The sequence below is a fragment of the Mycteria americana genome, chromosome 2 (assembly GCF_035582795.1).
Source record: "Mycteria americana isolate JAX WOST 10 ecotype Jacksonville Zoo and Gardens chromosome 2, USCA_MyAme_1.0, whole genome shotgun sequence".
NCBI lineage: Eukaryota > Metazoa > Chordata > Aves > Ciconiiformes > Ciconiidae > Mycteria > Mycteria americana.
Window position 1 is genome coordinate 25969337 of NC_134366.1, and position 24783 is coordinate 25994119.

Sequence of the window (24783 nt, forward strand, 5' to 3'; positions counted from 1 at the left end):
TGTTACATTCACTTTTTTTCATGAAATTCTATTCAATTTGGCTGCTTTCCAGCTAACGGCATCTGTGCAACTGTCAAGTGAGAATTAATTCAGATGGGTCAGGGTTGTTATTACCTTTCTGGAATGCACTAAATGATCTTACCTCCACAGCTTTCCAAACGGGGCTCTGACCTCTTTTACATCTACGTTAACAGCAATACCAAAGAATCAAACACCGATACTTTTAGCTCTGTGCAATATCAGTGAATACTTATCATTGATTGTCATGGCTTTTGTATTAATAATAAACATTTTGACCACCTTTTCAGTACCTCAACAGATAAGGCTGCTGATGCTGTGGTATGGTAATATAATTAAAAGAGATCAAACTACTTTCTAAATTTCCAAAGAGATAATTTCATACACCTTACAGAAATCGTGATGGTCTGAAGACTGTGGAGCGCAGTGTTGTGCAGCAGTACAGAGCAAGGACAGATGCTGGGAGCAGTAGTGCCACGTTCGTGCAGGATTTGCCCCAGCCTAGCTCATCAAAGAAGCCTGAGCAGGGTGTTGCACTAATGTGGCAATCTTGCTTCTAGTGAGGTACCGAGCTAGAAGAGTGCAATTGAACTGATGGCCTAGGGAGCCTGGAGACCATATTTCCCTGCCCTGCATGTGTAGAGAGCTCAGTGTTTCTGCATCTAAACTGCTGCCAGCACCTCAATTTGGGAAGAACAAGAGGGGCATCGGGTGTTTGGAGACATGCCTCTCCTAAGGAGCGTGCACAACCCAGCACAATGTTAGGACTGCTGTTGGCAGCTCCGTGCAGGTGTGGGGGACAATCCCACCACTGAAATATGGTCCCTGTGCCTGTGTTTGACTGTAGGTTAAATAATGTTTACTGTATAGTTTGGCTTGAAGTACCACTACGCTGTGCTGTAGAGCAAATTCTGTATTTTGTGATTGATCAGCAACAAGTAAAACCCTGCTTCAGTGAGCCTTCAAAAGCTTTTGTCTCTCTTTGTTCATCAGTTTTAGTCCTCAGTACCCTCTGTGTAAAACACTGAGAAAAATGATAACATCTTTACTCTGTTAGATTTTCATCTTGAGGTGCCGTTTTATGCCTTCATCTGTATCAAAAGCTAAAAGCATCGCATCAAAACTTGCGTTCGCTTGTTGCAGTGGTTTCATGATGGCTAAATAATCTCTGCAACAGTTCCGTGGAGGCACACCAGGCACGTTAGGGAAGCAGCTCCTGCATGCTGGAGCTGGCACGTCAGGTCTTTGAAGACGGTAGGTGTTCTCGGCATGGCTGTAACAACAGAAAAGGCTGTTGATATTTAGTGAAAAGGAAATGTTACTTAAGGTAGGCCCTGCTCCGATTTGTGTGCTGCGTAGCTGCTGCTAGTAGGGTTGCGCGCATACTCAGAGGTGCAAACTATCAAGGCACATGAGGGCATGTCCGTATCAACTGGTCAGAAGATCATGAACTTGCAAAGAAAACATTAACTACAATATACGGTGTTGGCACAGTTTTGTGTCAGAACTCAGGAGAGGCCTAAAACCTGGGACAAGGAGGAAAGACTGCCATCCTCAAGCACACTTGGGTGAAAATGGGGAATACGGCCCTTTTGGCAGTGCGATGGTAGGTGAGATAGCATAGGGACTGTACAAGAGCCCTGTTGTTGAGGGCAGCACGGCGTCCTCTGTGAAATGAGCTGCAAGGGTTACCGTATGGCCTGTCTGATTTGCACCAAGACATGACATTTTTTGTTTATTCTCTTCTTGCCATTAAACTTTAAACTCTGCTAAATGGTGTGATTGTTCGGGTTAACTGTGGTTTTGTCTTTCAGCACTTCAGGTTGCAAGGGATTACTTAGAATAAAGAGCTGAGATTTCCAATGGGAATTAGGTGCCTCACTCCCCTAGGCCATGCTATAAATGCCAGTTGAGAAATGAATTAATGATACGCTGCGAGAGTCGTATCTTCACGTGGAAAATATGCACAGTAAACGATTTTTGCTTTGGGAAGTATTTACCTCATGCTGTTAGGAGTATATAGACAGCATATTATCTCCATTTGTTTTAATGCCCATTTGTCTTAATTATTAATGTGAATTTGAGCTGCCTTCTTCATTGCATTTAAAAGCAAATCACCCCAAGTTCAGAAGTTCACTGCACATGCCCAAAACTTTTTTTTTCTCAAGAGCTTAAACCAAACTTCAGTGATCTTAGTCATGTTCTGCTTGACCAAATACTGACCTTCCTCTGCAGTAGAAAGACAATTTAAGCCTGTTTTCTGAAATTAAATCAAATTCTTGTAATCCAATGAGATTTACAACTGCTCAAGTCTAGTCAGATTCATACATGTTTAAGGTGAGACAGGTTCATATGGTGTTTGTTTTTCTTGAGCTAAGGCCGTATATAGCGTTTGGGATTAAGTTGAAAATCAGTGTGTTTCACAAATGTCATCAGAGTAGGTCTGTAAAAATATTCCCAATATTTCTCAAAACAATATCTACATATTACTTAATACTCATTGCCAAAGGTTTCTGTGTATTCTGCTGTGCGCCACGTTTTCTGAAAGTGTGTATGCTGTCATGGCTAGTAACTATTCCTCAGTGATTAGTGTGACAGTAAGTGAAGCGTGAATATTGAGACTTGCCATATCATGCATGCCAAGTTCCTATATGGCCCAACTGCTGTGAGACAAAACATGCTATTATGTTTTAGACACAAAGACATATTGTATGAAATTCCATCCTGTCACATACTAAAGGAGGTGTATTTAAAAATCAAATCTCTTTTTTTCTTTAGTTCTTTTTGTTAACTTTTCTGTATTAGATACTGCACTACTGAACCCCATCTGAAAATTCAGCCTTTGTCCCTGTTGAGGAATCATGTTTCAAACTTACATCAGACAAATTGTTAATGTTTTAAGAAGGAGATTGTAAAGAGACTATTGGCAAAAAAAAAAAAAAAGGAAAGAAACAAAACCAAACGTTCCGACGTTCCAGACCACTGAGGTTATGCACTAAATGGATTTCTCCAAACAATTCTGATGCAGTAGATGTAATTTAAATACATGATCATACAGTGCATTTTTCATAAGTGGAAAAATAGCTTGTCCTTAAACAAAGCAGCGAAATTAGTCATGCATTCCACTAAGGCATCGGTTTTAAGACTGACAACCTTAGGAGCCCACATGCATATGCCTTTTGCAGTGTCCACTGATTTCCAGAAGTGACCTTTGCAGAAGACATGGGTTTTGGAGAAGAATTTTTTCATTGCTGTGCAAAGCTCTGTAAACAAAGCTAGAACTTTGATGTAGAACTTTAAAGATACAGCTGAGCCTAGCTAAAACTGATGATTTCATCCATGAGTTACTTGGATGATCTTCTTCGGCCTGCATTACGCAGGAGATGAGACTTGATCATTATGGTCCCTTCTGAGTTTAAAATCTATAAATGCTTGGGAACATAATACTAATAATGTAGCAATTGGAATCCTCAAAGCACTGTAGAAACAACTAACACCCCCCCGCCCTGGCCCAGCACTACTCAGAGTGTTATCAGGGCTGGTAAATGTAATAATTATAACAGACTGAACTATTTTTGCAGACTGTGCAATGAATTTAGTCTTTTTTCTATTTATTAATTATAAAACCGGTTCTAATTTTGACTGATTTATTCACAATTATTTCATTGATTGATGTGATTATGTTGCAGCCCTAGGTATTTTTGTTGGGTTTATATTGTATTAATGTATAATCTGCTGATTGTTTGATACTTATCTTTGGCTTCTTGATTGATCTCAATAAACCAGTATCTTTTTTGTTTCTAAACTGGGAAGGTGACTTTGGCTTCCTAAGCTGTTCCTACTCAAAATATTTTCAATGTATATTAGTTAATCTGATTTTCTTGCTAAAAAAGTCCTTAGCAATATGCCTGGTACGTTGGTGACCATTAATACAGTCAAAATGTTGGCACTACTCTGTTCAAGAGCACAAAGGAACTAGGGTATCATCATCCATAATTTCACTTGCAATTCAGAACTCATTAATGTTCGAATGTTCTTTTCTTTTGCTTTGCCGTACTTAATTAGCATCTTCACTATACCTGTGGATCAGCTAAGGAATGGTACCATTCTTATATTGGAGGGTAATATTTCACTACTGTAAGTGACCTCATTTTTCTGACTTAAGAGTAGCTTTCATTCAAGACAGAGCAAGTTTACTATGGCTCCTAAAAAGGATGCAGCTAGCTCTGTGGGAAAAAAAATACATTGGTGAAATGACTTGCCAGGACCTCTGAACAAATAATTGGTGCAGGTGGGATTAGAACATAAGACAGGCCTCACAGACTCAATATAATCACTGGTCCATGGGAATTTTGGATGTGTAGAAGAATTAATACCAATTCTCCCTGAATATTTACCCCTCCTTTTCCTTTCTTTGTTAAGAATAGCCTTCCTCCTGGTATTTTGCTGTGTTCTGTAATGAACTTTCCTGTAATTTGCAAAAAAGTTGAATGAAACGATTTCTACAATCTGGTAGCTTAAGGAATCTGGAATTAATCCTGTTGTAGAATCTAATTTATAGGCAATGACTGTTTAATTCAAGATGCCTTTATTTTGTCATGAACTGAAAATGAAAACAGAAAACTTATGCCCATCAGAAATACTGAAGTTTAGCATCTGTTTAACCTAGAATAACAATTCCAAATCCTGATCCTGGGAATTCTGTAAGCTTATGGCTGATGAGAAATAGTGTCCTGAAGTGGTCAGCACTTCTGGGCAATTCATCCCTGGGTAATTTCTGGACAAATATCCTGCCCGTTCTCAAGAAGAGATCAGATAGACACAGTATTCAAAAATTCCTATCTAGCGTATGGTTGCTAGAAATTAAAAAGACAGCCAGTGGCATATTTTTGAATCATTACAAATATCAGCATATCATACATATGCCAGCATATAATTTAGCAGAGATGCTTTTGACTTTTAATTTTATTTTTTTTCCACATTGAGTGTAGGATGGGCATGGACAAAAAGTTGTATCTATGACATTTGTGACTTAAAGTTTTCACTCTAATAACATTTTTTTTTTCATTTAGTGTTTTCAGTGTTACCTGCTCTTTGTTGCAGAGATAGTTTCACCTGTGCATACACTGATCCTTATAAATTATGCCATGTCAGCTGAATATTAAGTACGTGAAAATAAAAGAGTAACTCTGTTTAATCCATCTTCCTTGAATGGCTTTCCAGAAAGTCAGCTTGAGCTGAACAAAAATGAACATTTGCATGAAGCATGCTGTAGGATTATTGATTTTCAAGGATAACACCATCTTTTTCAAATACTGCGGTATTTTGGACTGCAGTCTACTCTTATCTGTTTTGGGAAACCAGTACATTGAAAAATAGGAGACCTTTTATACACTTTGGCATTTTTACCTGACAAGAGATCTTTACTGAGCAAAGCCATGGTTGAATTTACAAAGTTACCTACTAATAATAGCAACACGATGTCAACAAGATTCAGCACCTCTTTTCCTACTGCATATTACAATAAGTTTGGTGGCTTTGGAAATTTAGGAGGCTGCTGTAGGTTACTAGACCCAAGCTACGTCTTGCAGATTATCATTTTACTCTCTCCCCTCCAAATCTATTATTTTTAGTTTATATTTTCTTATAATATTCCCAATCATATAGCTCCCAGTAAAACAATGAGTTTTCTCAGACTTCCCTAGGTAGCTTATAAAATATACTTCACTTACTTACAATTTAATGTTTGCATTGCATTAACACCTAATGAAGAGTCAGCCCCCTGCTGTGAGAATATATGAAAAAATAAGAAGTCAGTACTTCCCAAAAGACAAATGTCTTTATGAAACATGATGCATATGTTGCGTGTTAAGTGTAATTGGATTTTAAAATTTGATACTTCACAAAGTTGTATGAATACTGCTGTTATTTTAAGCTTGGATTTCATGGGTTTAGATAGCAATAACCATTTGTTTCCAGAGCTGTAAATTTTCAGTCTGTCAGTATGCTCAATAAAATGTAAATGGAAGAATCAAAACGGTTGCTTTCAAGACGCTGTTGCTCATGATCCTTTAGCGTACCAGGCAGGGCATAGGTGGTATGGTATATTATATGCTCTGTATTTGTAAAATTTGTATGAATTTTGAGCTATCAATCCAGAAATAATTCATTGACTCCCTAACTGAGGAATATCTTTCCTGGTAGTGCTCCCAAACAGACTTTGTCTCTATCCTGGCTAGCAAGACTTGGTATTGCAACTGTGCTGACTGCAGATGGAATTAGTAAACAGAATAATGAGATTGTTTTTCAGAAAAAACCTTCTTGTTTGTGTTTCAGGCTGAGCTATGTGAATCACGCGGAAGATCTAGCCTCCAAACTACTCCAGTGTTTCCCAAAGAACAGATTGTCAGCACAGGCAGCCCTGAGCCATGAGTATTTCAGTGATCTGCCCCCACGGCTATGGGAGTTAACTGATAGTGAGTATAACCATCTCCGAATTGATTAAAAACAAAGACGCTAGTTCATACAGATGCATCTATGTATGCTAACCCTCACATGCAGGCAGCTTCATGGACATACACAGCCACACACAAAATACGTGAGTGCAATTGTGTAGCTTGAAATTATATAGTTAGCTTGACACAGGAAAAAATGGATTCTTTTTTTTTTTTTTTTGCTATCTCTGCTCTGCAGTCTGCAGCCCGCTATCTTTGTATTTGATTATGTGTGCAGCCAAGAGAATTATCTGAATTGTCATAAAGCAAAAGGAAAAATACAATTTACATATTTAGTGCTTTTCACTTTATAACATACAGTACTTCTTAACTAGCTGCAGCATACAGGATAAAAATCCAGCCATGTTTGATTCACAGAATCTATATCTGTTATAACAGTAACCTTTAAGAAAGGACATGGCATTCGGAAGTCTGAGAAACACAAAGTAGACAATCAGTTAATTTGCTGAATTAGACTGTGTAAGAAGAGGATGGCAGATGATATTATTAACGAAGAATGCTTTCAGTATTTACATACATCTTTTTGTTTCTTTTATTAAACAAAATGCATTCCAGTTGACTTGGCAAAAATGTGCCTATCATTTATGCTGTCAATTATCTCTTTAATTGTATCTCAATAATTGTAAATCATGGATAACATACGTGTCCATATCTTTTTCCAGTGCTCAAAGCACACTAGTATTTATTCTGGGGAAAAATATTATCATGCATGATGTTTTTGATTCAGAGAAGGTTCTGTTATTAAAAATAGGTTTCACAGGGGAGTTACAATCAGCATTTTGCTTTAACTCAGTGTGGTGAAGAGAAGCATGCTTGCATTAGAACAGTGTATGTTATTTCTGCTTTCAAGCATGCATCCATTAGCAAAAGATCTAAGTCCAATACTTTGAGGCAAAAAGTTGAGATGCAATGATGGCACATGTGTGTGTAACTATGGCGGATTTAAAAGTTTGCTTGTAAAAACTGAGCTCCCTTCCTGAATATTAATCCACAATAGATTCTGTTTACATCAGTGTCAGTGTGAAAACTTTTGTCTTCCAAAAGTTTATCTTTTCCATCCTTGACAGCTGTAGTAGTCACATTTTGAGCTTGTTCTGTGGCCTGGCTGTCCAAGAACCTTACGCCTGAAGAGCACTCTCCCATTTGTAGAATATGAACATTAAAATCAAACTAGCACCATTAATTTTTGTCCGTCACGAGCTGCGTCACAGACCGTGTCCTTGCTCTACAAAAAGATTCCCAGTTTCCTCCTCTGCCACACTAACCCACCACTCAGTTTGCTGAGTGCGGTACTTTATAAGCTGAAAATTCAAAAGATGCAGTGTAAATTAAGTCTGCTATTGAAAGTCTGTCTTTGCTGAAACTGATGCAAAGAGATTCATTTCTTCAGGACTAATGAAACATCAAGAATGCCAGTTCATTTATCCTTTTCCTACTAAATGGAAAACAAAAATCACTCTGCAGTGGTGACATCTCAATCCTTCTGACTGTATGATTTAGTCTAGCCAGGATTTTGAATTCTGAATTCTGCAGTAGCACTTTTCTGTTAATATGGACTTATTACCCACTTGCCACTTAGTTTATCAGTCAGTGGTTAAATCCAGTTCTATCAGTGAAGTAAATGCCTACACATTATCACTCTGCAGCAGGCTGCCAACAGAGACAGTCTTGTCCTAGTCATTAACAAGCACAATGTATGCAGAACACCAGAGGGGAATTAAAACCACAAAAAATACCTCAGGGTGGTATTTTTAATATGAGAATTTAATTTGTAATTTCACAGATTAAGAATTTTGGCTGCATTAATCCTTTTATCAGCTCACAGCAGGTTATTTGCAGAAGCATAACCATAAGGCGATATTCATTGGCAGAAACACGTCTTTGCATAACGTTAAACATCAGGAGCAGTGAAACCTTTTGAAGGGGGGAGAATAAAGATGAAAAATCATTATATTTTAAAGCAAGGTTCTTCTAAATGCCTCCAGTAAAATTTTGAGTTACAGAAAGACTATTTCTGTGTTTAGTAGATAATCATTATGAAGCATAAATCCAGATGCAAGAAAGGACAATCCCAGTATCAAATACTACAATCATTTCTATTTAGTATGACTTGGATATACTTGTAAACATATTTACAAAACAAAGAAGTCATATACTTTGGAGAGTTGGGAAAATGTTTACTGTGTAGTGAAATTACCAGTTTTTGTGATTCTAGTTCTCTCGGTTAATATCTTACATTGCGTAGGACTTGCTATTGATAGTTAATTAAATATAGGTATAAATACATGGAGACTTTACGCACAACGGAAATGTGTGTGCACGCAAAACCTACTGTCTCCTAATCAACACACCGCTGCGATTTTACAAATCTCTGATGTATTCATCATGGAATATGTGTTTTGTCCAATTTACCCCTAGTGCTGAATTGCAGCTTTGGGGATTTAGCACTAAAAAACAAGGAAAGACTCTCAGGTGAGGAGGAAGAAAGAGAGGGGGGGGGGGGGGAATCAGTCAAATAATTTTCTATCAGAAAATACTGTTTCTTTGGAATCACAGTATTTCACAAAAGTATGGTGACTCTGCTTACACTGAAAAAGTCAAGAAGAAGTGTTTCACTTTCTGTTCTTGTTTTGACTTTAGTACTGTGAATTTATATTCTATGTAATATTTTATAGGATAACATTTTGAGCTTGTGTTTTATTTTAAAAAGGTGTGCAAAATGAGTTTAAGTGAGAAGCAAATTTTGATTTTTGATTCAGATTGGTTTCAAGTCAAGGCATCATTTCAATTGAGTTAGAAGTTCACTTTCCAGATGAGCTCTGTCTACTGTCTAGCCACTTTCAGTTTTTAAAAATATTACATGAAAAAGGTAAGAGCTGTGCAATTCTGCTAAAAAATATTCTCTGGGAATATAATACAGTTGATGAAAAAACATAGCCTCATTCATCTCAGACCTGAGCAATAATGTATAGATTAACTTCTTTTACTACATATGTGTACTTGATATTTTCTATTGAAAAAAAAAAAAAATCAGTCCTCCCCCTTTTCTGCTTTCATATTTGAGAGCTCATACTGATTTACTTGCACAGAATATATGCCATTCATAATGTATGTTACCAAGGATAGCAGAATAACAAAGGCAAGTTGAGATGTCAAAAATACAGTGGGAAGGTCTTGTGCATAAAACAATAGCTAGGTCTTTTAATTGCATAAAAATGAAAGAGTAGCTCCAAAAACTTACAGCTACGCTATGCTAGTTGTTAGTGTGAAAACAAAGAAAACTGTTCCAGCCCTGATCAGTTCGTTAAACAGACAGTCTATTAACATTTTCTCATGCAATCATGCAGCGGCAGCTCTCCGAGGATATTTTTATATGGACATTTGTTCTCAGAAGTTATTAAAAGTCAGTGATTTTTCCCCACCAGTCTGAGGCATCTTAAGTAAAAATGAGTTTTTGTATCATCAATGTGTGAGTCCTTAACCATTTTCAGTTTGATGCCTGTGATTAATATCATCATGTCTACTAATAATTAGTTGCCTGGTGTTATGTGGAAATCTTCAAGGTTTTTCTAGCTCATGCAGAAGGGGGTTGCTTTATGTAAAAGCTTTTTGAGTTGTTGGGATATTTTTAACAAGCCTAGTTGTCTTTAATAGTTAACAAAATGAAGTAAAACAAAGTATCTCAGTTCTACTGGCATCAGGATTTTGACGATGTAATACATGATATCAAATTATTGAAAAACCTGGCTGCATTTTTCATAGTCTTATTTATTTCTAAATGCTATCAGAGAGGAAATTTTAAAATGGAAAATGTTAATCATATAGCAGTGTAAGGACAAGCACACACACACACTCCCTGGGAACACTTTTTTTAGATTAATGCAACTGAGAATGTTTGCATCATACATCTTCCATCATCATGCATGCAGGTTCTTTCCAGTCAGAATTTTTACAGTGCTTACTTGCATAAATAGGTGGTATATATAAAAGCTGTATACATTTACTCAGTGTTGTGTTTGCCATCTATATTAACTAATTATTTTTAAATTACTACTTCTGCGGAAAAAATCAAAGTTTCTGAACTGACACTCTTTTTTGCAGTGTCTTCTATTTTTACTGTACCGAATGTAAGATTACAGCCAGAGACTGGAGAAAGCATGAGAGTCTTTGGAAAAAACAATAGTTATGGCAAAGGTGTATCAAACAGCAAACATTGAAGAGTACCTATGTTCACAACTGATAATGCAGGTAAGACATGATTATTGGAAGGTATATCTTTGAAAATACTCTTTACTTTAGTTCTCTTTAGAGAAACAAAATATAAAATTCAACTGCACATTTCTTAAATTGCTCATGTTCAGGCAGATAATCTGTTTTTGCAGTATAGATGGTCAATATGAGGACTGTAAGTTCCTGGCCTTGTGGGCAGGATCAGTGTCACTGACAGGTTAAAAGTATTGCATAAGTTGGTGCCAGCAGATTACATGCTAGGTTGCCTTTAATTTGGACTGATATTTTTTTCCTCTGGTAAGATATGGAGAAATAAAATATCTCTTGCCAGTTCTGTTGTTAAACTTTGGGGCAAGGACAAAAAATGATTCATTTAGTATGTTTGGTAGCCTTGATAGCAGAAGGATATTGTTGATGGAGACAGAGGTGCTGTCATGTTAATGAATTTGGTCTGTCACTGGATCTACTAGAACTGGTTTTGTTCTTGAATGGCTTTCATTCAATACTCCCATCTTTTTAACCCTAGTTATTCAGCAGTGAAATAGTGTGTAATATGACTTCAGATATTCTAAGAGTAGAACAGAACCTGGGAAGGGCAGGTGAGTAGAGAGGCTACTTACTAACTTAAAGTAAGGGAATGGTGGTTGTTGTATCATAGAATCATAGAATGGTTTGGGTTGGAAGGGACCTTAAGGATCATCTAGTTCCAACCCCGCCTGCCATGGGCAGGGACACCTTCCACTAGACCAGGTTGCTCAAAGCCCCATCCAACCTGGCCTTGAACACTTCCAGGGGTGGGGCATCCACAACTTCTCTAGGCAACCTGTTGCAGTGCCTCATCACCCTCATAGTGAAGAATTTCTTCTTTATATCTAATCTAAATCTACCCTCTTTCAGTTTAAAGCCATTACTCCTTGTCCTATCACTACACGCCCTTGTAAAAAGTCTCTCTCCAGCTTTCTTGTAGGCGCCCTTCAGGTACTGGAAGGCTGCTATAAGGTCTCCCTGGACCCTTCTCTTCTCCAGGCTGAACAACCCCAACTCTATTATGTTGGCGGCCCCAGAGGTGAATGTGGTACTTCAGGTGGGGTCTCATGATAGCAGAGTAGAGGGGGAGAATCACCTCCCTCGACCTGCTGGTCATGCTTCTTTTGATGCAACCCATGATGTGATTGGCTTTTTGGGCTGCAAGAGCACATTGCACCGTCATGTTGAGCTACTCATCAGCCAACACCCCCAAGTCCTTCTCAGGGCTGCTTTCAATCCATTCTCCGCCCAGCCTGTATTTGTGCTTGGGATTGCCCTGACCCATGTGCAGGACCTTGCACTTGGCCTTGCTGAACTTCATGGTTCGCATGGGCCCACCTCTCAAGCCTGTCAAGGTCCCTCTGGATGGCATCCTTTCCCTCCAGCGTGTCAACTGCACCACACAGCTTGGTGTCATCAGCAAACTTGCTGAGGGTGCACTCAATCCCACTGTCCATGTCACTGACAAAGATGTTAAACAGCGCTGGTCCCAATACCGACCCTTGAGGAATGCCACTCGTCACTGGTCTCCACTTGGACACTGAACTGTTGACCGCGACTCTTTGAGTGCAACCATCCAGCCAATTCCTTATCCACCAAGTGGTCCATCCATCAAATCCATGTCTCTCCAATTTAGAGACAAGGATATTGTGTAGGACAGTGTCAAATGCTTTGCACAAGTCCAGGTAGATGTCAGTTGCTCTTCCCTTACTCACCAACGCTGTAACCCCATCATAGAAGGCCACCAAATTTGTCAGGCACGATTTGCCCTAAGTAAAGCCATGTTGGCTGTCACCAATCACCTCCTTATTTTCTATGTGCCTTAGCATAGTTTCCAGGAGGATCTGCTCCATGATCTTGCTGGGCACAGAGGTGAGACTGACTGGCCTGTAGTTCCCCAGGTCTTCCTTTTTTCCCTTTTAAAAATGGGGGTTATATTTCCTCTTTTCCAGTCAGTGGGAACTTCACCAGACTGCCACAACTTCTCAAATATGATGGATAGTGACTTAGTAACTTCATCCGCCAGTTCCCTCAGGACCCGCAGATGCATCTCATCAGGTCCCATGGACTTGTGCACCGTCAGGTTCCTTAGATGGTCTCGAACCTGATGTTCTCCTACAGTGGGTGGTTCTTCATTCTCCCAGTCCCTGCCTTTGCCTTCTGCGACTTGGGCGGTGTGGCTAGGGTACTTGCCAGTGAAGACTGAGACAAAAAAGTCATTGAGTACCTCAGCCTTCTCCATATCCCGGGTAACTAGGTCTCCTGTTTCCTTTTGGAGAGGGCCCACATTTTCCCTAGTCTTCCTTTTATCACCGAGGTACCTATAGAAGCTTTTCTTGTTGCCCTTGACGTCCCTGGCCAGATTTAATTCTATCACGGCTTTAGCTTTCCTAACCTGATCCTTGGCTGCTTGGACAATTGCTCTGTATTCCTCCCATGCTACCTGTCCTTGCTTCCACCCTATGTAGGCTTCTTTTTTGTGTTTGGGTTTGTCCAGGAGCGCCTTGTTCATCCGTGCAGGCCTCCTGGTGGTTTTGCCCGACTTCCTCTTTGTTGGGATTCATCGCTCCTGAGCTTGGAGGAGGTGATCCTTGAATATTAAACAGCTTTTGTGGGCCCCTCTTCCCTCCAGGGCTTTATCCCATGGTACTCTACCAAGCAGATCCCTGAAGAGGCCAAAGTCTGCTCTCCCAAAGTCCAGGGTAGTGAGCTTGCTGTGTGCCCTCCTCAATGCCCTAAGGATCTTGAACTCCACCATTTCATGGTCACTGCAGCCAAGGCTGCCTTTGAGCTTCACACTCCCCACCAGCCCCTCCTTGTTGGTGAGAACAAGGTCCAGCATAGCACCTCTCTTCGTTGGCTCCTCTGTCACTTGGAGAAGGAAGTTATCATCAACGCATTCCAGGAACCTCCTGGATTGCTTATGCCCTGCTGTGTTGTCCCTCCAACAGATACCAGGGTGGTTGAAGTCCCCCATGAGAACCAGGTCTTGTGAACGTGAGGCTGCTCCTATATCACAGCGTTAACTCTCTTCTGCCCATATGCCTCACCCCAGTGTTTGTTCAGTGGGATTTACCACTTGACAGACTCTTCCAGATTGGCAGTATTCCCTTATATAGCTGCTTTGCTTATTATGCTTCTCTAAATAGTTTCACACTCACAGTGTTTCACAAAATACCCGAAGTACAGATTCATTTCATTCAAAAACCTAGACCTGCCTCTTTTTTAAAGTCACAGTTGCTTTTGCAAGTTGAGTCCATTATAAAAGCTTGTTATGGAAGTTGTAGGAGCTGAGATAAATGCACATGCTGCTTATGTACCTATTCAAAAGTATAGTCTCATATAAATGTAGTTGATATTCTCATTAACTCTATCTTTAGCTAAGTCTGCTCATTACAGTATCAGATATAACTTTCTCTAATGAATTATATCTGGTTTTATATTGTGTGTTTATGTGCAATTTTTTTTAACCCTGTAATGTTATGGAGGCTGTTTGCCTGACAGGCAGCAACTCCTGAAAAACTGAAATGAATAGATTTTGGTCTTGACAGCCTGCCCCAATTTTTGCACATGCTGTTCGCCAGCAGACGATTTAAGATTTTCTAATGTCAGAAATGAGGCTGCCTCAGAGCAGTCTGTTTACATCTTTATTGACAAGCTAATCCCTACTTTTTCCTGGAGCTGTGTCCCTGCAGACATCTCTTCAACCTTGTCTGTTCTAACGTGACATATCATCCATCTAAAGTAAATGTAGAATGTGCCCATCTGTGCTAAAGACCTTTTGTGTGAAAGCTTACGTACAGAATCTCATTTCTCATGTACAGAATCTCCTTTCTGTAGCTTCCAAACAAATGTAATTTTTCATTTATAAAATATGCAATAGAAAGTTTGTATTTGCAAACGAACATGTAAAATAGCACAAAAGAGAACCGTTTGATCATTCTTACTGAATATCTATTTAAGCAGATACAGATGACCTTTTTAAATTTTATATGTAAGCAGAAAGAGAGAGCCATGTGTACCTTTGACATACATCGCTGTACTGTTGTGGCCGCTCAACCACAGCTTTAACACAGAATAGCACCTTTCGTTGTATAAGATCTGGAGGCACTTAAATGTTAAGTTGTGACATGTATACATTATTGATTACAGTTTTCCATCGTGGCTTGGGACTTCGTTGTCTTAGGTGCTTACAGTGCAATAAAAAATGAGTTCCTGGTTGTAGTATTTGACTTGTGATATAAGATGAGGGGCAGCAGATAATACTGGAAGATTGTTAGTACCAGACAGAAGTCCTCTTACTTGTACAATGTAGAGAGCTGGGGATTGATGAGATTAAACTAGAATAGCAGGAGACGCAGAAGAAATGTGGACTTGGAACCTGGACCTGGGTGAGGAATTGTTAGGATGGGTGGAAACCTTTAAAGGGGTGAGACCACCAAGCAAGAGGAAATAAGAGTCAGTGTGGAGAGTGAAAGGAGTTGGGGAAAAAAGACTGCAGTTTTGATAATGTGAAAAGGGGGTCTGGTGAAGGCTTAATCTGAATAGCAGGTGGCTGTGATTTTAAGCAGTAGAGCAGTGACCGGCAGGTAGGATGTTCAATCAGTAAAATGAATGAGTGAGGAGCTGAGTCAGTTACTCTAGCAGAAGACTAGAGTTGCAGTAAGCGGGATAGTAGCATTAAGGAAAGGGTATTTATGATGAGATATTAAGTTAAAGTCTCAATTCACAAGGCTCAGGGAAGCAAAAAGATGCATGAAAAGGGAAAAGAAAGATGACAGTAGCTCTCCAAGGCCATGAACTTAACAGGTAAGCGAGACGAGTAGAGTCAGAGGGATGGAGGAAAACAGAACGAGCTATTAAATTGTCAGAGAGAATGGTCAGATAACATCACAGCTAGTGGGGATAAAGGAAAATTAAAAGGTGCCAATATTGCAAGGAAATAGATCAGATTATGAAAAAAACACAGGCAAACAAATACTTATAGCTTGTCTTCTGGACAAGGCAGGTACATACGTGTTTTACCCATCTTCTTCAATTGACTTCATGGATATATAGAGGTGGTAGGGAAGTTAGGAAGGGCTGGAATTTTGAAGTATTCCAATATCCATTGGGAAGCTGTGAAAGAGAAAACTTTGTAGATAGTTGCTTTCTAAATCCTCTGACATGTGTGGAGGGGAATGGTTCTATTTTTATATATTTTATAGATTTTTATACATTTATATGTTGTAAAGGAATTAATTAGAAGACACGCACAAAAAACCCAAACAAGGAACCATCTTCAGCCACCTCCAGAACCTCGATAGTGCTGAAGGAAATTCCAGTCTTATGTCTTGTGTCTGGTCCTTCCTTCCAAGTGTTCCTAATTTCCTTTTTTCAGGGTAGAATAGAAAATAAAATTGAGAACGCCAACAAAGAAGCTGTGCCAAATCTTGCTGTGATAACTTAAGAAATTACTGCCTCCTGCTGTTCTCTCCACATGCTTGCCAGATGTTACTGCCCTAATAGTGCACCCACTGAATTCAATCCACCTTTCTTTAGGTTTTGTAAAGCAAAGAGACTGGGCTTTGCCCAGGAGTGGCTGAGACATGGGCAAACATCATCATCTGCCAACTTTGGAAGCAACAATTTCTGGCAGGTTGGTGAAGGAGAGGAGCTAAAGGCAGTAACTTTGTAACTGGCTCTATCATAATTTGTTAGAACTTGTCTGCTGCCCTTAGAAATATCTGCAAGGAACAGCTGAAGAAAGTGGTGCATCCCTGAGAATTTCTACTATCTTTGAAATATTGTAGTGCTTCAGCTGCCTGTCTGCAGCATAGCTGCTTACAGATCCAAAAAACTCCCTGAAATAGCAGTAACCTAGGACATGTTTCTGAAAACCTAGATAATCCCTGTCAGACCCAGACTACTAATAAGGTCTTTGTGGACTATACTGTGTCATTGTCATGGGCTCCAAGAGAGAGACAACACGTCATTTCAGTGCCCATGGGGAAAGAGCTGACATTTGAAGTTACCAAGGTCAATTTTGAGACTGCTCCCTACTGGAGAAAATTTGCAAATATGTGGTAATGAGCTCCATTTTACACAGAAGAATCTGTCAGCAGTGAATTAGACGGGGCCTTTGGAGGAGAAAGGAAAGAAATCTTTTGGCCATATCCAAGCGTCTTTAAAGCTTTGTGATAAAGCAAAACATTTTTATTTTGTGCCTGATGGTTTTCACTCATATTTTGTTTCCCCATGGGCAGGAAGCATCTCTGTGGAAGCATTCCCTGCTTCTACATATACTGCTGAGATATATTGTATATTGTATTCACCCATCTCTACAGATATTTTATTGAGACATGAGTGGACTATAAGAAACTCTAGAGCTGCTTTTTCCTTTGGCCAGTGGAATACATGGCTAGAGCTTTTTCCTCTCTGGAGAAGGATGAGTCAAATAGTAATTGAAAAGACAAGGCATTACCTGATACCAGATAGTACGCGATGTTTTCTCGTGGTGATTTATAATCCCCAGTTCCCATTGGTGGACCAGAGACACGAGATGTGTTTCTGGCCTATTGTCTGCTTCCCAGAGCCGGCAGGGACAGCTTCATTCAGGATGGTAACACCATATGCTTTTAAAGTATTTAACCTGTATTACCATAATGAGATCCCCTGGCTTTCTAAATCTCTTTGACAATTCACTGGAGCAAAACAAAAAGTGGTCTTTATTTGTATTGCTTCACCACACGCACATGCATCTGAGCAATCCTGAATTTCAATTGCAGGATGCTGAATTCTTTCTTCTGTGTCCATTTAAGCCAGCAACTGACACCAGCCCAGCCAATCGAAGGGACGATGGCGTCATTCGGGTCAGCTCAGCTGTGTGAAACAGAATAAAGCTGAATAGATGACAGTTACCACTATAATAGCGAAAAGTGCTAGCTTTACTGATTTGGTTGCTTCTGACCAGGGATGTTCAGCAGCACAGAATTGTTATGTAAAATTACCTTTTTCTCTTTGCTAGCTAGAGGGGTGACTGTTGCATCCCCATCCAAATAGTTTCATTTTTGTTTGTCGTCTTCAGTTTTACATTTACAAATTGTGTAAGAATGCCTCTTCAGCACTGCTGTGTGGGAACATAATTTTTGCCTGCTTTGTCCTAGTCAAGCCGCAGGGAAGCTATAGTCCAGCAGTGTACGTGTCCAGCAGTCAGCATTGAAAAGTCATTCTCATTCACTACTCCCCTGCATTTACTCTGTCCTGGGTATCCCAGCGTTGCTGAATCACCATGGAAAACCGTATACTGTGCTTCTAAGTCTTCATCTCTCCAGCTTCAGGGGATAAAACTGTAGTAATTACAGTGGAAAAAGGTCTGCATAAAAGAGAAATTCTGGACTGAGTTACTGTATGTCAGCCAGATTTTGTCATTGTCGATTTAATCAAAAGCTGAGAGTAGCCAGTAATGCTTTATAGGTGCGAGATCTTGAAATTCAGTGTAAACCTGGCTTGGGAGAGAAAAGGAGAGTTATAAAAGCACAGCAGTTAACAGTTTCAATTTTAATGCACTTCTTTTTTTTTAATAGATGGATTCAAATAGATGTGTACAAACAGTCATTGTGCTGCTGCAGTTGAAAAGATGGAGGCGTAAGCGCTGAAGATGGGAGGTTTAAATTTCTCTTGCATCTTTTAGTGCCAGACAATGTCTATACATGAGTGTTGAGGGTCAGTTTAATTATTTAACTAATACTGGATTTGCATAAATTGGCTTTCGTGAAAAGGCTAATAAGATGCAGTTGTGGCAGCTGAAAGCAATTTGGGTTTGAGTCCAGTAGTGACAGTACTAAACAGAGTTGAAATTGTAACATCAATTTTGTAAAATGTTAAATTAGTATTAAGCTGTGAAAGATAACTGCAAGATCCAAGATATTTTTTGGCTCTCTAATACTTTTAGTGCCATTATTTTCATATGTTAACAACATAATGGTTTTATGAGACTGTTCCAGCTGTGCTTTACTTAATATCAAAGAATAAGATCACCACGCTGATAGAATATGCCCTAAATTTAACACACAAGGGAAAAACTCCAGGCATTGGACTACATTCCTCTCTTGATATCTAAGAATTTATTTTCTTGTTCCTATTAGTCTAAAATGAGAGTTATAGACTGAATTTTGTCCTCTATTCAGCCATAAAGAAAAGCCCACTGTATTCAGTAGCCTCTGTGCAGAGGGTGAAATGGACTGAGCAAATAGCTGGCCAGTGCAAGGCTGTCTTCATATAAACCCCCCATCTCCTTTAAGCGACACACGATGACTGAGGATGGAGCAACCATCCCTACAGAAGTCCATCAGGTCCCCCAGTATGCCACAGTAAAGGGAACCCGCCACCTGATCAGGGAGTTGGACTTGAAAATCTGTTCAATGGTGTTCCTGTGTCAGTACGGTAATAGCTCGCCTTGTCTGTTGTCATGTGAGATGTGCTGTCACTTAATTGCACTCAGTATAAGTAGTGGAATATGCAGTCTCGTGCCTTTCATGATAAAAAGCTTTGTTCAGAGTTGGTAACCTAATGCATAGAGGTATGGAAAGTGAATTAGCGAAGGCTGCGTTGTGGTCTTACTAAGGGAGCTGAACACCGGTGATGAGAGCCTGTCCAATCTGAGGACTGAAAGACCAGGACAGCATCTATGCCTGGAAATAAGTAGATGGAAATTAATAAGCATGAACAGCATTTCTAAAATCATGGACAGGATTCTGGGAGGAGAGGTACTTTGGGAGTTTCTTTAGGGATGAAGGAAGAAGAGGAAAAGAAAGGAAGCAGGACAGAGAGAGGAGGACTTCACATTTATTACTACCTACTGTGCTTGGTAGGACAAGTATTTCAAACCTCCATGGCTAGGAGAGATTGATGTCTTCCTTGCAGTTATATACTCCATGTTATTATGTGTGAAATTAGTGGCTACATACTTACTGGCATGATTTTTTTTTTAAGTTGCAATGTTTCATGGCCAAATCAGCTGCAGAGCTGGCAGAAGAAAAAGGAAGCATTACTACTATTATGGGTGAACTTTTGTCAAGGGACAATATAATATTTTCTTGTACCATTGCATAGTCTGGAGCCTATTTTCAGTTCATTTCTAATGCGTGATAACTTGCCTTCAGCGCTGTGAAGATTCATTTTCAAATAATTTTTAGTGTAGAGGTTTTTAATTTAACAGTCGCTTATGCTGTAGGAAAGATATTAGTGATATTTGCATGAATGCACGTGCTCAGTTGCAGAGCTGTTTATCTGTCTTTCCAGTTTGTTTGTTCTTAAATTTAGGAGATGGAAGGTGGAATCCTCTGTGCCATAAATGCACTTTATTGTATTATTAATATTAGGATAGCAAGCGATTCCCACTAGATGGTCTTTGTGGTCCGTTGATGCTTTAAGAAGTGTCTGGGCATGAAAGGCAGTTTGAGTTGCAGTGGGCTGATAGTCTGGGATGACATTTGAATGCGGAGAGGACAATGTATAAATGACAATGACTGGGAGGGAGGCAAAAGCGAGTCTAAACTCTGTATTCTCCCATGGACAGTCACCTCTCCTTTAGGATTATTTCCTCACGTGACTCCTCAGTTAGGCTTTGTCTAAGAGGAAAAGTGGAACCACTGAAGGGGAGAAACTGAGGTTTCCAGACAAAGCAGAGGCTTCCAGTGCTGACACATGGGCCGTAACCCAGAGAGACAGCAAAGCTAATGAGAGGCATCGCCTCTCAGGCATCATTTGCAACATTCAGAATTAACAAAATATTTTACTTTCAGCCAAATTGTAAACAAAAAATGAATTTTAGTAATGCCATATACCAGAATTTTTTCGGTGGAGAGCGAGCTTTGCGTTGCTATTTTGAGCCTGTAGTTTACATTGCCTGATTCTCTACGAAACAAAGAAATCAAACTAACCACTGCAAAATTGGCTCTGAAGGCAACAGCCATTAAAGTAAATGTGCTCTGAATACTCCTAGTTGTGGAGAGATTCTTGCCTAAAAATGCAGCAATAGTTTACAACTCAGTTAATAAAAATACATTAATTTATTCTGCCCATAGCTGGGGTGAGTGTGGATAAGTTTCCCACATGCTCCTGTTGTTAAATTGCTATGAAAAGTCTGAAGAGGAAAACCCCCAAAATTCAGGAAAAAATACTAAGTTCTTCAATAAGAATATATAATATAGAAGAATAACATTGAAACAGTATCTTCAGATCTTTTAAGAAGTGGAAACAGAATTGGGTATTTCCAGAATTTTGTGGTCCTGTTATAAATGATTAATGTTGTTTTGGAGCATATATGTATTTTGAATTAATAATTATGGGTGATCATTCTCTGCCATTAGTACCTAGCTATTAATTCTGTACAGCCATTTCTGTAACTGTCTTTTGACATTAATATGAGGACTGATTGTGCATTATATTTTCTGGTATGTATATTGCAACAATACAGTCACAGCAGGTAATATCATGGTATAAGCCTTTTTATTTAAGTTTTCTCCCTGAAATTTTTATTGTACAATTGCTTTTAATACCTCTCTTGTTCAGTATGTGCATTGCATGTGTATTAAAATCTAGTTAGCTTACAGTCCATCTGCCAAGTTTGATTAAGAACAAAACTAGTTATCCAAAGGCAAAGAAAATCTACACAATTAAATCTGTCCTTGTGTGCTTGAAAGATTCAGCAGTAAGTAATCTGTCACATCATAAAATGAACAAAATCAGAACAACTGAGTCATTATCATGACTCTGCTTGGTTTCAGCCCACAGAGCCACATCTAGACTATGTAGATACTGTATTTGTTGTTTTATGTATGGGTGTGCAGACACTTGTAAATACAGAAGTGTAAATGTTGCCAGCATTTAAATTAGGTTAAAAATGCTATTTATGGCTTGCATCAACAACAAAAAAATATTCATAATCATCCCTAGGTGAAGACACTCATTTAACGAGCTTACAGCTCCTAATTAATTCTGTAAAGAACGCCATTTGGCAGAGCAGAATTACAAGGTTTGCATATCGATGGTGGCAGGGAAAAATATATCTGTTTTGTATTTGTATGGTAAAATTAACTTGTGTTCTTCAGAAAATGGCACATCTCGGAGGTATTGCTCTCAAAATGATCTCGGGGTGGAAAGACATCAGTAATTACAGCACCAGGCATTCAGTTCTGTCCTAATTTTCCCACCAGTTTTTCAATGTTTCAGCTGCCTCAGAGACTTAAAGTACTCTCATTAGGTAGCTGCAGAAGCTGCCTGCTTGCCTACTCCATCACTCTCTCGCTAGCGTTCTCTCTCGCTCCCCCTCTCTTGCTCTCCCCTTTTTTTCTCCCTCCTGCCTTGGGAGTGACTGTGAAGATCATTTGCTGGCATGATTGGCAGGTTAGAGGATTCGATCAGATGAGTTCCTCTTAGTGCAGGTCAAAAAGGCTAGTTAGCAGGAGCTGTCGAAAAATGCCAGCAGCATTCGAAATGGGAAATGTCATGACTTCGAGGCAGGGGGTGCCACCTGGAACAGAAAGCCCCCAGCTCATTAGCAAGTTACAGGATGCAAGCTTAACTGGAGGGAGCAGAGGAGGAAAGATAATACCCAATAGGGAAAATTATTGTGAAGTGGAATTGATTTCATGTATAATTTGTTTATCACTAGAGGGGACAAATGCTGTCCTCCTGACATGTGCGGAGGAGTGTGGACTATGAATGAAGCAACTTAGCATAATCTCCAGGTTGAGCTCTGGATTTAAAGAATGGCAAGTTCTTTCTTCCCAACTGTGGAAATGATCAGGTCATGTTGTATTAATTAAACCTGACATACTCTCAAATGGTTTATCTGGGTAATTTTAGCAATTTAACAGAATGTGGTAGATATGAGCTGCATTCATTATTAACATGGGGCAGCGTTTTGTTTTCTGGATGGAATGGGGTTGGGGTTTTTTTGCAAGCTGCTGTTGTAAAAAGACATGTTTCTGTTGCAAGTTGAATTATAACAGCTCATTTTTAATGCTTAGTCAGACTGCATAAAATCAGAATGCAATTTCAGTTGCATGATATAATTTCATTTCCAGGAAAACCTGCATACCCTTAGAAAGTATGGATTTAAAAATAAATAAAGCGTTTAGGTTTAGTGTATACAATTTAATCTGAAATGAAGACTACAGGGTCTGCTGCCTGTCATGGACTTAAAGAATGCTTCTATAAAATATCAACATTACAAAATGCTTAGTCTTCTCAGAGACATTCTGTAGTGGTAAAATTGCAGGCAAACTCTTCATCCCAGGCACTTTAGCTAGCCCCTGGCTATTAATGTTGCTAACCATTCATTTGCTTCACTGGTTGGTATTTTAATATAAAAGGCATGTTGCATATCAGTAGAAATGAACTGCATAGATTTTTTTTCCCCCATAGTTTTTCTCAGAAATGTTAAGAAAATAAGATGGGATCATGGTACCTTCCGGAGTCTTTTATCGTGGTATCTTTGTGAGGCTTTGAGTCTAGCCCTGCTCCTCCTGAAGACAATGGGAGAATGCCATAGACTTCAATGGGAGTGGGGCTGGCTCCCTTACCAAAACTAACGTAGACACAACAATATCATCTCAGGCTGAGTAAATGAGATTTAAAGGCTGCAAGCTGTTCCTGAAGAACTATTTTGCAAACTATATCTCTTCTTGTTAAGGAATTTTGTCTTTTATATATTAAACATGTACTTCTCTCAGAAGTTTGCAGCTCAGGCTTAAGCAGTCTCTTGGTTGAATGCTGAGGAATGTTTGCTTAGTGTTCAGATCCTTGATGATTTTTTTTCAGCTTTCATTTTCTTCCATCCATCAAAGTTTTAAAGTTGGTAATGGAGTAGCCAGGGTTTGCTTCACTGAGTAACCACAGGCTGTTGAATTTCCCTTTCCTCACCTAATGTGAATCAGAATCAGATTTTTTAAAAGGACTTTCTTAGTCAAAATATTTGTACAGGGACTTACAGATGAGTGTTTTCTGTTTTGTATTTCATATAAAAAGCTCAGCATTAACAGTCTGCTAGTTCGCCAAAAAGAAGAGTTACTAAAGCACTGTAAACACAGGCATTCTTTACCTTTCAGATAACTTTTTAGTGCAAAGTTCTTTCAGATAGGCACTGTGAATATTGGCTGCCATGTCTGTGCTGCCAATAGTCTGTGCTAATGCATGCACAGGCTCAGTCTTTTGCAAAGTTCAATAAGGATAGCAGAATATCGGAATAAAATATCCTCTATGGAGACCCCATGGGAGAATTTTTCCCACCTTGGGTAGCTCTCCAGATGCCCAACTACTATTTACGTAAAAAATTGGAAATTAGTTTGAAAAGTTCAGAAGGTGTCTGTAACTCAATGTCTGCTCTGGTGCTTGCTTTGGGGAAGTGATACACGTTTAAATTATTTGAATGGAGTTTGAAAATTAGACTTCTATTGGGAAAAGAGAGTAAGCTGTCTGGGAAATCTCCGAGTCCGTTAGCTCAATGGAGTAAAGACAAGGATCAGTAAGCACTGGACAGACCTGCTAGACTTTAACCCTGAGATATATTTGAGGGACCTGTGGTGGCTATAGTGTCTATCTGCATCTGGCAGCAGCTGCTTGGACACGAGCAGAAGGATGTTTTGGCTAGGAAGTCAGGCAAGTGCAGATAGGCCCTTTCCTAGGACTGTGTGTGACACAGGGTAGTGACCTGTATGTGTCCTAGGTTCATGACCAGAATCACTCAGAATGAGAAAAAAATAGTTAACTAATATTTCCCACATACCTACCTCTTCTGGTGAGTAAAAGAAGAAACAGAAGAAAGAACTTAACCATTACTCCTCATTTCTTTTTTTTAACCAGACAACTTCTGGTTTTTCAAAACTGACTCAGTGTTTTCTTAGCTTCTAGGAACTTCATAATCCAAATGAAGAATAGTAGCCAGGAAGGAATTAGTAAATGCCTTACTGTCCCTCAAACTCATTATTCCTGCAGTTGTGTGTCATTC

General features: G+C 39.3%; 1 protein-coding gene across 7 annotated transcripts in view; it reads left to right on the forward strand.

Annotated features, from left to right (window-relative positions):
• Positions 1–24783, forward strand: part of CDK14 (cyclin dependent kinase 14) — a 357378-nt gene that overhangs the window by 257326 nt on the left and 75269 nt on the right. For 4 of the 7 annotated variants that reach the window (XR_012774170.1, XR_012774171.1, XM_075492799.1 and 1 more), the window contains 2 exons: positions 6355–6494; positions 10635–10781. The exons of 1 other annotated variant lie outside the window; for it this stretch is intronic. Coding sequence is in view for 4 of the 6 variants with exons in the window: in XM_075492799.1 (XP_075348914.1) it covers positions 6355–6494; positions 10635–10750 (256 nt within the window). In the remaining 2 variants the exon portion in view is untranslated. Of the gene's footprint in view, positions 1–6354; positions 6495–10634; positions 10783–17557; positions 17577–24783 lie in introns of those variants that run through there. 2 more of the 7 variants (XM_075492801.1, XM_075492802.1) reach the window with 2 other exon arrangements.